The 15823-nt window shown below is 48.1% G+C and overlaps 1 protein-coding gene across 3 annotated transcripts in view; it reads left to right on the top strand.

Moving 5' to 3' along the window:
- Positions 1–13072, top strand: part of gphnb (gephyrin b) — a 78629-nt gene extending 65557 nt beyond the window's left edge. For all 3 annotated transcript variants that reach the window (XM_018735250.2, XM_018735249.2, XM_018735251.1), the window contains 14 exons: positions 4601–4643; positions 5725–5862; positions 8409–8501; positions 8844–8899; positions 9125–9244; positions 9357–9415; positions 9521–9674; positions 9773–9894; positions 9988–10075; positions 10792–10865; positions 11012–11076; positions 11635–11738; positions 11826–11922; positions 12045–13072. In XM_018735250.2, coding sequence (XP_018590766.1) covers positions 4601–4643; positions 5725–5862; positions 8409–8501; positions 8844–8899; positions 9125–9244; positions 9357–9415; positions 9521–9674; positions 9773–9894; positions 9988–10075; positions 10792–10865; positions 11012–11076; positions 11635–11738; positions 11826–11922; positions 12045–12178 — 1347 coding nt within the window. In that variant the 3' untranslated portion in view covers positions 12179–13072. The remainder of the gene's footprint in view (positions 1–4600; positions 4644–5724; positions 5863–8408; positions 8502–8843; positions 8900–9124; positions 9245–9356; positions 9416–9520; positions 9675–9772; positions 9895–9987; positions 10076–10791; positions 10866–11011; positions 11077–11634; positions 11739–11825; positions 11923–12044) is intronic.
- The last annotated feature ends 2751 nt before the right edge of the window (positions 13073–15823 follow it).

Here is a 15823-nt window from a genome sequence, read left to right as displayed (position 1 = left end):
GCGCATAGCCGAGCCCGAGGCCTTCGTCGGGCCACGGGGGCAACGTGAGCCTAAAGAGGGGGACGCAGCGCCTGCAGCATCTCGCCTAGTTACCCTAGCACGGCGCCGACACCGCACGTGTCACACCGCCGAAGGAGGTCTCCACCCGGCGCGCACAGTGAGATGCGGGGGCCCGGAGCCCACCGAAGAAGAGCGTGGGTCAATACAGGTCATAAGTCTGTCCTCGCAGGCGTTGCCATCGCGCTCTACGTCAGCGAGCCCCCTTCCGTCCTCCAACCCCAGACAGCTTGGAGGAGGAGTCTCTTAGGTCGTAGCGTCCCCGGTGACAGCTTGTTCCGGGAGGGACCATCTGTGCTGGACTGAGGTCTTTACGCTTCACCGCGTCCGCTTTTGAACTCCGAACTCCAATGCGACTGCTTTGCGACAACTGTACACCGCCACGGACTGTCCAATGACCCTGCCTCGCACTGGTTTCTGTATTTACTTTTATCTTTCGCTGGTGCCTTCGCGCTGCTTCATTCATTTTCAAGCGCTTCATTACCCCTGGCGTGTGTGTCCACGTGTTTGTGCGTGCGCGCGCGAGTGTGTTTCCACCTCTCCTTCATAAGCGGTACGTGTGGGCACCGAGACTGGAAGTACAGCTGCGGTCCTCTTCCTGGGTTCCTCCGTCCGTCTCTCGCTTAATCGGTTCGTTTACTCATCCGCTCATCCTCCCTCCTTGCGGAGATCCACAGTGAGAGAGGGCCGCGGGATGTGGCGTTTTGCAGGGGTTTGACGGGGGGATGGAAACGCGCGTGCGGACGAGGGGGAACGGCAGGGAGGGAGAGTACAGAGCGCAGATGGGGGTGCGGTGCTTAAGCAACAGCGCTCAAGGACACTTGGGAGTCGGGGCTCTGCGTTAAGTGCTGTGACCTTGGAGTTAAGCCCTTCCGTGCTTTCCGTGCTGTTCTTTCCATTCACTCACTCTTGTTTTGTTCCCCTCCCTTCGCCGCTCTCCCAGGTTTAGATGCTCCCGGTCCGTTTCGGCTGCTTACGCTTACGCGGTTTGCCTGTTCGCAATTTACGAAGATCGCCTTCTGCATAATTCCCCCGACAGGAGCACCGTGCCCCGCGAAGCCAGCGATGGTGCCACCAGGCCGAAGCCATCGCTTCCCATTACCGTTCCCGGTCCCGCTCGTTCGTTCGCCGTCGATTCATCGATTTTCCTTCCCGTTGCACCTGGAGGAGGCCGGCGCCCGCTCCCGTCTCTGTGACCTGGCTGCTCTCGCCATTCAGGCAGCATCGCTCCTTCCATTGATCTCCCTGGTGAACTTCGTGGAAACCCATCCCCAGTACTTCCCCGGGCTGCAGTGTAAACCGATTGCATCGCCGCACGAGGCTGCTTTCATTTAAACGCTCATTTGTCGGCCGCCTCAGGTGTCGGCATCCATCTGCCCAGCTTCAGAAGATGAGCCTTCCACTCAGACCCTGCTAATCCTGGCCTCTGGCAGGAAACGGAAACCCTTGAGCCCGTGCGGAGCGCTCCTCGATGGGCGTTCCCACCGGTGCGGGCCGCAAAGCCCCCAGAGCGTGCGGCAGAGTCTTCGAGAATTTTTCAAACCCGTCCTCCCGCTAGCCGTCACACGCAGCCGCGGTCGGGTCATTTCCGTTTCCCCGCACAGAGCGGAAGCGCTCGCGTCCCGCGCCATCCGGAACACCGCCCACGCGCCGCTGGCTCGGCTCGCACGGCACTCTTTCCCAACCGCTCGTCTTTATCCGAACCTCCAGCGTAAGCACGTTACATGTCGCGCGGCCGGTAGCCCTGCGTCTGCGCTGTTTTTAAGAGCTGCTTCTTTATTCGACGCACGCAGGGATGCGCAGACGCCCTCGAGATCTCCGGCTCACGACTTGTAAGCCACCCGTAGACGGTCACGTGGACGCTACCGAAACGGTTCCCACAGCCACGCGAGGGCACGGCGCCGGAGTAACGAGTTAATGTTGCCACGCAAGACCTGCGTTCGGAAAGCGTGTTGTCGCATCCGAAAGCACGGGTTGTTTCGGCGGCGTGCGAGCGAGCGGCTTGCGCAGGCCATCGCGGTGAGAGACCAGCGCCACGTGGCAAAGCACAGGAATGCACGGGGTTTGAGGGCAGCACTAGCGGTTGGGAGGGGACTGGGATAAGAGTTCTTCGTTGTCGAGTGTGGCGCTCGCGTGTGGTTGACGGCGAACTCACGAGGTCGAGTCCGTTCCATCCGCCGGCCTCTCCTGGCTCACCTCTGGTATGCGTCCGTTTCAGTGCTCTCTCAGCTTTTCTCTCAGCAGGTGCCGTGCTCGTGCGCGCGTGCGTTTTGTGGCCGTGTCTGCGTTTGTCACGTGAGCGCGGCATCGCGCTCTCCAAGCACCGGATCGCCCTCCTCGCGACCGCTTTCTCTCCACGCACCCTCCGCCCAGCGGTCCCAAGTCTCGTTCCCTCAGTTCCACCCCGAAGTTGCGTGGAAGAAGTGCAGTGATTGATTTCACGTGTCGTGCAAAGCTCCGCTGCTGTGACTTGACTGTCTTCATGATTCCCCATTCATATCTCAACAGGCTCCAACACCACTTAACCGCTTTTGTCAAGGGCAATTGTAGGATCGGTGCTGTGTGTGTGTAAGTCGTCCGTCATGTGATCTGTGGTAAATTATAGCGATGAAGAGAGTACTCGGAATATAACCCAGAGCCTAGTGCTAATCCAAGTCTCTGCTTTCAGTGTGTGAAGCCTCGGAGCGCTTTGCCGTGCTGTGTTTGTGCATCTTTATCTTCTGCTTCCTCCCCTCTTTGTTGCCCTTTGCCTCCAGCGATGTGACCTGTGTTCATAGCGGAAAATGCGTTTTTATACCTGTCACACTTGGCGAACCGCCCCCACGTTAGCTCCATCTGTCCCGCTCGCCTGCTTCTTTACCTGCCTCCTTTCAATATCGCCTTTTATTCTTGCTTAGAATGATCCAGTGGTGATTTGAAACTCTTTATTTCTCCCGCTCTTGTCTGTGATCAACCTTTTGTTTGTTTGTTTTTTTTTTTTTTTTTTGTCCGTGCAATAGCTCCACTATAGGTTGGAGGGGCTTAAAGATGATGGCAGGACCCGTAGGACCCTCGACTCGCGAGTAACTATTCCCAACCCTGGGGCCACCTCCATTCGCAAATACCGGTTTGCGTTTGGAGTCCAAGCTCCTCGCTCGCCATCGCCGTGTCTCCCTCTCTCTCTCTCTCTCTCTCTCTCTCTCTCTCTCTCTCTTTCTCTTTCACTCACTCTCCACTCTTAGCAACATCTCTGAACATCTCTGTCCTCTTGCATTCCCTCCTAAACTCAGCTGTCTGTTGTGTCTGGATCGCTGTGGTTTTTCTGTTCTGCTCTCTAGGGTTTTTTTTTCCTCCTCTCCTGAGTTCACTTTTGTCCCGGTTGACTCCGTGTACATGCGCTTTGTTTGTGTTTGTTGCTTTTCTGCCGAACCAGCGCCTCGCTCAACCCACGCCATCCCCTCTGTCTTATTACCGTCTCTTTCGGTTTGGTTTTGGTGTCTGTCGTCCGTTTTGCATTTATTTGCTGTTGGACATTTGGAGAGCGTCGTTGACGGCCTTACTGGACTCTCGCCCTCCTGTCACCGTCCCTCTAGGCCAGGGGCGTTGGGTCGCCACAGTAATGCTAAGGATGGGGAGGTGGGTTGGGGGTGACCCTTTTCGAGATATCTCGTTTCAGCCATTAAAATTTAGGAAAGAGGGCCGGCGTCTTTCGTTCTGCTCATCGATCTTACAACGATGTGCGGGTTCCGAGGTTTCTCCAGGGAACACCTGTGCTAAATAAACCAAAAACGTATGATGAAAGAGCACCTGCCCGAACGCAATGAACCCTCACCCCCCACCCCCACCCCCTCAAATAGCCCAAGGCAGAGGGGGTCTTTGGACAACATCCCCCACACCCCTACTCAACACATGTGCTTTTTGTCTTGGCAAGTAACACACTGATGTCCTTGGCCTAAGGGAATCTCATGATATCGGTTGTTATTATTTGTGTTCAGAATGTTTTCATCATTACTAGTAGTAGTAGCAGTATTCGTAGTAGTAGCAGTAGTAGTACGAGTAGTACTTGTAACACGTTACAGTATCTACTGTAAAGCGCTTTGTGAAAATTAGCTTTAAATGTGACTGATTTCTTCTTCTCGAAGAGCCCACAGAGGTAGCGCCCTCGTTTTTATTATTGTCATTATTATTATTACTGTGTCGAACTACGAGCGCCTCGGCGTAGCACTGTGGAAAAGCCCAGTTTTTTCACAGCACAGGAGCAGGACGTGTAGAAGAATGCACATCTGTGAGACGGGGCAGCGACCAGGCATGTGGACGTGTACATGTGCAAAGTTATGTGTTAAATTATCAGTGGAAATACCAATAATAATGATAATAATAGCATGAGATTAAAACAGGAGAGCATATTTCTCTGTAGCAAAGCGCTTGTCTTTAGATGGTGTTTGGGGGACGTGAATTTGTTCTCAGTGGATCTTTTTCTTATTTTTGAATAGCTGATATATGAGGATGGTTGATCTCATGGTATGTTTCTCTCCCTCCCCCCCCACCCCCACCTCCCCTGCAGGTGCAATCAAGATGCAGCAGTAAAGAAAACATCCTCAGAGCGAGTGAGTGTCACCTTTCTCCTCGGTCACCGTGGCGGAGGCGCCCCCTGCTGCGTGTATCTTCATTCCACGCGGTTCAGCTCGAGCGTGATGCGAAATGGAAAGTGATGGAGTGTGCATGCGAGGTCAAGGCAGGGGCTCTGGACCTCACGCCAAGAATTTTAAACTCACTGCAGCAGTGCGATGGCGCTGCTGCGTAACACGCGCGTGCGTTATGCGATGGAGATGTCCTGGACGATAGGAGCGGCGCCGCCTTCTCTCAGCAAGCAAAAGGACGAACAAAAGAGACGCGCGTCACGATGTGCCATTGAGATCGCACCCTGGCCCTCAAAGAAGCTCACCATCCTTGGCCTTTTTCATCACCCCGAGGCGACGTTTTACGAAGGGCGTCATACAATGATGTGTTCGCTGAAAAGCATCGGCATGAAATGTCATATCGACTCATCAAGAAAAGAGTTAGCTTTAATGAGGGCTCCAGTACCTTTCTCACTAATTTTTCCTCTTTAAGAAATACACACACATGATCTGAAACCGCTTGTCCCATACGGGGTCGCGGGGAACCGGAGCCTACCCGGCAGCACAGGGCGTAAGGCCGGAGGGGGAGGGGACACACCCAGGACGGGACACCAGTCCATCGCAAGGCACCCCGAGCAGGACTCGAACCCCAGACCTACCAGAGAGCAGGACCCGATCAAACCCACTGCGCCACCACGCCCCCCTTCTCGAACAAATAGAGGTCAAATAAAATTATTGAATATATCTTTGCAAATATCTTTTTTTTTACAGGTGAATTGAGAAATATGAAGCAGCCAGAAGAACATAATGAAAGTGTCTGTTGTTGGCACAGGGGCATAGGGTCGCAAACATGCTATACCAACCTGCTGTGTACCCTTGACACTAAGTGCTTTTCAACACATCAGGCTTGTTGAGCCCTTGTCTGGATACATCATATTTACTCATTGACTCCTTTATCATCTTGCAGCGACGTTCCCCTTTCAGAGCTCATAGTTCAGCTGAAATGTTTTACTCAAAGCGACCACAGTAACTCATGACCCTAAAAACTTCTGGCACCGTTGCTGCCCAGGTCACAGTGCGGTGGACATCACCAAGGTGGCTCGCAGGCACCGGATGTCCCCCTTCCCTCTCACTTCCATGGACAAGGCCTTCATCACTGTGCTGGAGATGACTGCTGTCTTGGGCACCGAGATCATCAACTACCGTGGTAAAATCCCGCCCTTGGCCTTCCGGTCAAACTCTCCGTACTTTGAGCGTCATCACCGTCACATTACATTTATTTATCCAACGTACTCTTGTTATAAATGATGGGATGCAAACCTTGGTCCAGAAGCTTACCCACTACACTACCTGCTGCCCCTGGTTGGGTCGCCTCCTAAAATATTTGAGTCACAGAACTGTAATCAGTAGGCCACACTGAACATTTTTGCCTTTTTACATAAATTGAGCTACCTGTACTCCCAGAATGCATCTATAAATGCAGAAGACAACAAGAATTTACTCCACAGCATACCAGTTTGAGTTTTAGACCCCAGTAGGAAGAGACACATGTCCGGAAGGATTTCACTCTCCTCCCACGTTCCCCCACTGATATGCTCCCCTTGATCGATAAGATGTCCATGGCCTGTCCAGAAGAGCAATATGGAAGGCTGTCTTGGACCATCGAGTCTCTGCGGCTCTCATTAGACACGGGAGGGAAGTCTTTGAATCACTATTAGGTTGTCCGGTGCATTTGATTGCATTGTCCTCTTTAAACGTCAACCACATATCACACTGAGAAGGTTCGGTCCTGTTGCTGGAGCTTCAGACACCTGGGATTTTACTAGACAGAAGTTACACACTGTTCCCATCTCCACTTCATCACCATGGTTAGGCAGGTCTGACAGCTCTAAATAGATACTCATTTTTGCAGCACGGATTATTTAGTGCCTGTTCACACGACTTTTTACTCTGAGGTACAAAGCAGAAGGCACGTTTTGGTTCCTTACCGAGGGCTCACACTGCAGCATTCGTGTAAGAAGTGCTGAGTAAATACTGTATATGTGTACAGTTACTTTTGCATGCAGATGGTATTCCAGCTGCACGAGCATCGATGTCTTCGCTTCGAGTAAAAAATCTCGTTTTGCACTTACGGTGCTGCTTGAAAGTATGTGAAGGATATACGGAAGATCATTATTCTTGTATAAAATATTAAAATAAACGTAAAATTAATAAATAGTTATGATTTACACACCTGATTCTACTTGGTGTAACCAATGCAACCTGGGCTTCGCTTATTTTTACACCTGTACTGCTTCGTGTTTCTACTGCACACATGACTTCCTCGAAACCAACATATGGAATTGGTCATTACGCACCTGTTGTGTCACGTGAGAACGATTGCTTCTCGTTAAGTAACCATTTCACGGTAAAACTAAGGGACACGAGGGGTTCAAATACTTTCAAGTGGCACCGTATAGTTGCCGCATCATGTAGTGCTGATATGAACCTTTAATGCATTTGTACTTTTTGAGGTGTATTTTTTGGGTTTGCGTCTTGTCGGGCTCGACATTGTGTCTAGTTGTGTGTGTCTCTTTCTGTGATTAGTTGGCTGCAGGGCTTCTTATGAAAGATTCCACTGCGGCGGGACATCAGTGAGATTATCGATCGGATGATAATATGAGATCAATGCTATTTAGCCCAACGTGCTGTTCGACTACAAATGAAGGCTGGTAGTTGGAAGCCCATGTCATAAATGCCAAGTTGGGTTTTTTTTTTTTTTTTTATTACTCTTAGCAGTATGTAGTGCCTTGAGTTGTATGGGAGGCCAGAGGTGCCTATGTGCTGCTCTGAAGTGGGCAGGTAGGTGTTGGGTGGAAGAAGAGGGGGCTGGACCTGGGCAGTCAGGCACTGGATCTTGAAATGATGCTCTTCAACAAGGGAGGGAGCCCAGAGTCCGTGGCTGCATGCTGCTCCTGGACCCTCATTCAGAGTCACTGTGTTACTTTGTGCATTGAAGTCACACAGAGTAGTAAAGACTGCATAAGAGATGCACAGATTTTGCAGCACAGTGGTAGTGTTGCAGGGTGTACCACGGCTCTCACAGACACAGTTACCGCACCCACAGCTCTCACAGACACAGTTACCGCACCCACAGCTCTCACAGACACGGTTATCGCACTGACAGCTCTCACAGGCGCTGCACTGCATGAGATTAAAGTTCCACTGCAAACATGTGGGTGGGAGTTCAGACTTCTGAAACCACTGTTTCTGAAATCTCTCAGGGGCTCTTGTCATAAAACATGTGCCTTCTATATTAGTTATGTAACGAAAACACTTCTTCAAACAGCAGTAAAACAAACAACTTGGCTATATATAATAATTAATCAAAACATTCTTATTGACACTTTCTTGATCGTGAGTCCTGTGACACATTTCGACACACTGAAATCACTTAGAATATGCTGCCTAAAACACAAAAACTGAAATCCTGCAACAGAGAATACAAAAAATGGTACAGTACGAAAGACTGCACCCTGATGTGTGTCTACCGTAAGATCTGGAAGGCCAGTAGAGTGCGTGTTCACCGTCTGTGTGTGTGTGTGTGTGTGTGTGTGTGTGTGTGTGTGTGTGTTCCAGGTGAGTCAGGCAGAAAGGTACAACAATGACAAGCTCAGAAGCTGTAAGGTGTCTACCTCTAGCAGTCAAGGTCAAGTGACATACAGTATACATCTGGATTAAACTGATCTCATTTTGTCCCCCTGTCTCCTGCAGATGGGATGGGTCGAGTGCTGGCGCAGGACGTCTATGCCAAAGACAATCTGCCTCCCTTTCCTGCCTCTGTTAAGGATGGCTATGCTGTCAGAGGTATGAGGCCTCACACGCTTTACTCCAGCATAATTTGCTTGCACATTATTTATAAGCTGTGTCTCCGAGCGCACTGCTCTTAAACACATTAATCACCCCCACAGACTTGTTCCCCCTCACACGCCCTTCTTATAGTGCACCCTTGTAGTGCCTCATCTACTACCTCATAATCGTGTCTCCTGAAAGAAGAGAGGAAACCTGATAATGATGCTGCCTGGGAAGGAGGGAAAGGGGTTTCCAGCTCGTGGTCCTCAGGATGGTCCGCGCAGGCTCTATCCCCTCGATCCCTTGTCCCTTTCCTACGCTGCCTCCTCTCCAGCTTTTTCCGCTTCTGTCTTTCAGCTGCTGATGGCCCCGGAGATCGCTTCATCATTGGGGAGTCGCAGGCCGGAGAGCAGGTGAGGTGCTCCTGCGATGGGGATCTTCTTGTTTCTACATAGGTTGTATGTACACATCTGATAGTCACTTTCTTAATTCCCTCGGCTGCCTGGAGTGAGATTTAAACCACCTCAACATCTGAAGCGATATAATTTTTTAGAAAATATTTTGTCTTTCATTTGGGTTTTGCCGTTTCCTGCTTCTATGTGTGAGTTTGTGACTGTGCGTGTCCTCTGTTCCTGCAGCCCACCCACACGGTGATGCCTGGACAGGTGATGAGGGTGACAACAGGGGCGCCCATCCCCTGCGGGGCAGATGCCGTTGTCCAGGTGGAGGACACCGAGCTCCTCCGGGAGTCAGAAGATGTGAGTGTGCCTGTCCTCGTTTCAGCACCGAGGGCCTGGGGGGACCAACAAGGAGGTCGAGACAAGGGCTTGTTGGGTGCATCTGGGTGACTATCCTTTGCCGTCATTCCAGGGCACGGAGGAACTGGAGGTGCGGATCCTGGTGCAGGCACGTCCAGGCCAGGATATCAGGTGGGTTTAAGTCTAACCGAGAAAGTGATTCCCCCAACACCAAACCACACACAGTTTTGCTCGTTCAGTGAGTGCCCCCCAACAACTTGGCATGTCCGCATGCAGGCCCATTGGACATGACATCAAGCGTGGCGAATGTGTTCTGGCCAAGGGCACCCACATGGGCCCCTCAGAAATAGGCCTACTGGCCACAGTGGGTGTCACCGAGGTGGAGGTGCAGAAGTTCCCTGTGGTGGCGGTCATGTCCACTGGCAATGAGGTGAGCGACCACTGGGTCTCCTGCTCTGGACCGTGTGCATGTGGACCACTCTCCTCCTGTTCTGAAAGTCTTGGCACATTCATCTCTCTGCGGTGCAGCTGCTGAACCCCGAGGATGATCTGCACCCAGGCAAGATCCGGGACAGCAACCGTTCCACGCTGTTGGCCACCATCCAGGAGCACGGCTACCCAACCATCAACTTGGGCATTGTTGGGGACAAGTATGACTTTGCACGCCGGCTCTTCCTAGAACAGGGCTCAATCATTGCTAACCGTGCCGTCTTCATGGTATAACAAACTTTGTGTCCCTTCAGCCCCGACGACCTTCTCAACGCCTTGAATGAGGGCATCAGTCGCGCTGATGTCATCATTACTTCAGGAGGTGTCTCCATGGGTGAGAAGGTAACTAATCAGCAACACTACACTCAGACCTCTTGAATGCTTTCGATCTGTGCTCCTCCGGGCACTATGTTCACGCACTAGTAAAGCCAGGCAGAAAACGCTCGGTTCTTCAGTGTAACGGGGTCATAACGGGGACATAGAAAATTCTCCGTTGTACTGTGCAAGGAACAATTGCTGCATTCATTACCCAGATACATATTCCACTGCACAGGGAGGAGATTGTTTGATGTAGAGCAATGCATTGTGAATTTTTGTATGGAATCAGCACTGCCACCCCGTGGACAAGTTAAAGACTAAATGGTTTTCGCCAATAGCATGTTGTCTTCAGAGCCTTTCCGGCACAGTTTTTTCTCTCCAGGGTGTTTGTGCTATTTGACACCACTGTTACATTAACAATTTGTGCCACTCACTGTCTGCCGTAGATGACAGAAAAACAAGCATGTTTCTATCACAGGAGATAGAACCAGGAAAAGTGGCGACTGGAGTAAACAAATTCTCTTTAATCTAGGATGTTGTTGTCTGGTGCGAGAGCTGGGGTGGGTGGGTGTGTGTGTGTGTGTGTGTGTGTCTGTGTCTTGTCTCCTTAGCAGCCTGTTTATGCAGGGTATGAGCATTTTTGTTGCTGCCGAGGCTCAAACAGAAGCCGAACGCTGTTCCTCACTCTGAAACCCAGCTCCTTAAACTGAAGTAGTTAAAGATTTGTTGTCCTCTTTTAGGACTACCTGAAGCAGGTGTTGGACATCGATCTCCATGCTCAAATCCACTTTGGACGAGTTTTCATGAAACCAGGGTAACCTTATTATGATTATGGCTAATGTCTTTAATTTTTCCAGTGCATTTCCAGTAAGCTTTACTTTACTTTTCTCTGTAAAACCACCGCTGAATCTCCGTTGCATTATCGGTGTTTTCATCAGCCTGTTGTCCCTCTGATTTCAGTCTCCCCACAACATTTGCCACGCTGGATATGGATGGTGCTCGCAAACTCATCTTTGCTCTACCAGGTGAGGTGTGCAGGTACACAGATTTCAGATGCTGTAGCACACGTGGCCCCCGACAGAGCAGTCCTGGAGCAACTCGCTGTACGCTGGATGACATTTGTCAGGTTTTTCTCGTTACAACAGCGGGTTTACTTGCAGCACCCTGTAGGCTCACTGGAGAAGCGGAGTGTAGGGCTTCTAGTACAGGCTAATCTGGACAGACAGTGTCATTGGCAGTGTCATTGGCAGTGTCATTGTGTTCCCCTTGCGGTGACTTCCACCAGACAGGGGTGGCACGGGGAACCCTGCTTATTCATCATGTGCCCATGGCCTTTAAAGCCACTTTCTGGATTAGAGGCAATCAAGGCGCTGTGGGGCCTCACTTGTCATTTTCCACAGACCTCTGCTCATTCACTTCTCAGTGAAGATGGAATTCGTTCTGAGCTTGAAGGCATATCACACTCCACCTTCCCAGTCCCTGTGAACACATGTATTTCAGCTATCTCAGAGCCAAGTAGAATGTATACCAGTACTCCCTTGCATCTTTACCCATCTGTTTCCTTCCTGTCCCTCTGTCTCCAGGTAACCCAGTGTCCGCGGTTGTCACCTGTAACCTCTTTGTAATCCCAGCCCTGAGGAAGATGCAGGGGATCTTGGACCCTCGGCCGACCATCATAAAAGCAAGGGTAGGTGCGAAGTTCACGCTGCTTTTGGAGGCTGTGAAGAAATTCTGTGGTGGGTGCAGGGTCATCAGCGTGAACTTTCTCCTGCAGCTGTCATGTGATGTTAAGCTGGACCCCCGCCCCGAGTACCACCGCTGCATCCTCACCTGGCACCACCAGGAGCCATTGCCGTGGGCACAGAGTACAGGTACAAACTGTCACTCACCTGGGTCTACCATGTAAAACACATTCATAGAAACACATGAGAGTTCTACCGACTAGACTCAGTGTATTACTTGCAGACTGACGGGTATCTCCTGATTCCCACAGGGAACCAAATGAGCAGTCGACTGATGAGCATGCGCAGTGCCAATGGGCTCCTGATGCTACCTCCCAAAACAGAGCAATACGTGGAGCTGCACAAGGGCGAGGTGGTGGATGTCATGGTCATCGGCCGGCTATGATGTCTTCTCAAGGGGACAGGGATGAGACAGGCAGAGACGTAAGGTGAAGCAAGAGAAGGAGGAGAGGTTAACGGTGCATGTCCACATATCATTGACTATTCTGTAATATGCAATGGCACAGCTAGTTTTTATTGATTTGGATAATGTTGATGAAGTTTAGTCAACATCTTGAACACAAAATAAACGAATTAATACGTTAAAAAATAATAAAGATAGGATTTCAAAGAAAATATAACTTTTGAAGTTAAAAAAAATCTAAATATAAAAAGATAAGAGATTTATTCTGTAATATATTAATTATTAATAATTATTATTATTACTACTACTTTGATTATTATCATATTAGGACAACTTTGTTCTCTTTCATTGCAATTGCTTTGTGTGTTCAATGCTAGACCAGTATAGCAGTAGCATTTTAATAGAAATCTGTAGGTGCCTGCCAGGGAAGAAGACTTCTTATTTTCTCATCTTCAGAGAATACATTTATGAAAATAAAAGAAAACCCTTAAAATGACTGCGGATGCCCATGGTGCTCTTGAAGACAAGAGCGCTTTCTACTTTCTTTCTTACTAGTGTTTAGATCATATTTTTCCCTTCTTAGTATGCTTCATAACCGCTTCACAAACAGCTTTGCTTGTTGTTTATCTTGTGAGTTGTGTTTATGTGCACAGTGCCAAATGCGTGGGCAGGGCAAGGGTGTGGGGTCACACGCTGGGATGCCCCAGACCTGGACGCTTCCTTACAGTCACCTGACCAGGTACAGCTCGGCCCCCCCAGGGGCAGGGTCACTGGAAAACAATCTTTTATTTAAGTAAAATTCCAACAGGAGAAACAGCTTCTTTAAGTGCTGGCAGCCTTTTTAAATCAACTATACGTGAAATGTACAGAAAAAAAGAATATTGTACAGATATCTGTGACCAGCACTCCTGAGGAAATTATTAAGTAATGAGGAGATATTGAAAAACTCTGTACTATAACGTTTTCTGTAATGATACTGAAACCGATGAAAAGACTAAATAATAAAAATCCTTGATCATTATGTAAGAAATATTCCTTGTGGGGTTCCTTTTTTACAGTGAAAAAAATTAAACAAAAATATTTTTTGTTAAACTAATAAAAAATACAAAGTCTTCTGCACTCGGTGTCCATGAATTCTCTCACTGTGTTGAGACTGGTGACTGTTTCCAGGGAAGCCAATTCTTTCTTGATCCTGGACGTTAGTGGACTGAGTGTTTTACTATCCCTCATGTTACTTTACTTTGGTAATCTGGAGGTACATCAAGACAGTGGTATATTCTTTATTCATTTACCCGAAACTTTTCTGCTTAAAATGCTAGGCGTATTTACCAAAATAACGATATTTACCCATTTATTCAGCAGGGTAATTTTTACTATATCAGTATAGGGAAGGGACAGCAGGATCTGGAAGGCAACAGCTGTAACCATTACCCTACTTGCTGGCTCATTTATATTTTAGTAGCAGGGTGCTGCAGCAGGTAGCACTGAGTGGGCATGGGTTTGATCCCTGCTCGATCTGTGAGGCTATTGCGTATTCTCCCCGTGTTCATGTGACTTTCCATCAGGTGCTCTGGTTTCCACAGTTCAAAGATGTGGTTTGAGTGAATTGGTGACTCGAAATTGCCCATAGTGTGTGTGTGTGTGTGTGTTACATTGCTCTGTTGTATAGAGCAATGAGATGTACGTCGCTTTGGAGAAAAGCGTCTGCTAAATGAATAAATCTAAATGTAATGTAAATGAATAAATGTATAGATGGGTAATGACAGCAAGTAGTGTACTATAGTGTATCCAGCACTGTAGCAATCTTGGATAAAGGTGTCAGCTAAATGCTAGATAGTATTCATTGTATGTTGCTCTGGAAAAATGTCTGCTAAGTGAATAAATGTCTGCAAAGTGAAAAGGATGCTTAGAGAGTAATTTGCAAAAACAGACAAAAACCGTGTGAAAAGTAGAAAAATAGTCATGTAGTGTGGGTATAGAAGGGCAAAATGTGGAGCTATAAAAAATGTCTTTAGTGCAGACCCAAGGCTGGTTTTCCAGTCCTGCTTGGCAGTGTAGTTGGATCTGCATTTCAGTTTTCTGCAAGCAGGGTGCTGTACTGGCCTCAGGATTCCACAATACCCCCAGGTGCCCGTCTGGTGGGTCGGCCTGCCATTCAAAAACCCCATGTGTCCAAGGAACCATAGGAAACAGAAGATGCAGTCGAGACCAACTATGAAATTCACTGCCTTCGTTCCTTGAGACTGTTCTCGCCCCAAAGAGCAATACGTACAGAACTGTAATGTATAAAGAGGATCACCAGTGAGTCCGAGGGATTAATCCATTATTGTACATGGGAAGCAATTTAGACTTTCCGCCATACAGCCGCCAAGCTTCAGAGCCTCTCTGTGTGACTTTGATACCGGCTGAAATAGTAGCAGCGAGCTAAACTACTTTTATTAAATTTTAACAGCAGGAAGTAAAAATACCTAGTAGACTCTACTTAAAATCCCCTTATAGTGTACTATTTAAAGATATTTCATGTCCATGGAAAATTCCATTTTACTTTAGCAGACTGCAGTGTTTTTTTCCCTCTGCTTTCCACACTATAGTACTAGATACATGCTGCCTACTTTATAATACAGTGGACTATGGTATAGGAGGAAAAATGTGAAGGTCCACAGTCAGGGGGCTCCCACATTTACCAACTAATTTTCTTTCTAATTGGCTCAGTTCCTCCGGTCTGTGGCCATATCATTAGTGATTATACACTGATGCACTTACAAGATCCCATTTCCCCTATCTGTGGCATGTTGCTCACTAAGCTGGTAAATAAGTTGATTAATCATTTATAATCTACTGGGTTACATTAATTGCCCATCATATTAATACATCCTGTAACCTATTTTTATCTTGGAATTTCGTGGCTTAGGATCTGTAAAATTATTATTAAGGGGAATTTGTATCTTGTTTTCATCACACTGAATGCAGGCCTACATTTCATTTGCTATTCCTGTAATAGTTTATTATTTTTGTCACCAAGAAAGGGAATTTTCCGATTTTTTGCGTAAGCGTTAGATTGTCGATTAGATGTTGTTAGATTATAATTTTTCTTCCATTTCTTCTTTCAGATTATGTTTGCAATCAGCTATATTATCTCCAACTTCCAATTAAATTGTTTAATTTTAATGTTTCAAGCATGTGCAGAAAATTTTGTGTGTGTTAATGTGTGCAATGTGATGAATATGGACTGTAAATGGGGTAACAGTTAAGGGTATAAACTTCCAACATGAAGATTATTAGAAGCAGGTTATATTGATTATTTCAAATCAGTTTAGTGACCTTTAGTATGCTGTAGATGGATTTACATATCTGGTGTGCTTTGTAAGATATGTCTGTGCACGTCAGTTTACGTTTATTCATTTAGCAGATGCTTTTCTCCAAAGCGACTTCAAGTGAACTCTACGTAGTGTCATCAGCCCACACACCTTATTCACCGCGGTGACTTACACTGCTAGATACACTACTTACAATGGGCCACTCATCCATACATCAGTGAAACACACTCTCTCTGTCACTCACACAACTTTGAGCAAGGTACTCAACCTAAATTGCTCCAGTAAAATGACCCAGCTGTATTAAATGGGT

This window comes from Scleropages formosus, chromosome 1 (genome assembly GCF_900964775.1).
Source record: "Scleropages formosus chromosome 1, fSclFor1.1, whole genome shotgun sequence".
NCBI lineage: Eukaryota > Metazoa > Chordata > Actinopteri > Osteoglossiformes > Osteoglossidae > Scleropages > Scleropages formosus.
The sequence above is the reverse complement of the archived record's forward strand: the minus strand, read 5'-3'. Positions and strand labels throughout refer to the sequence as shown.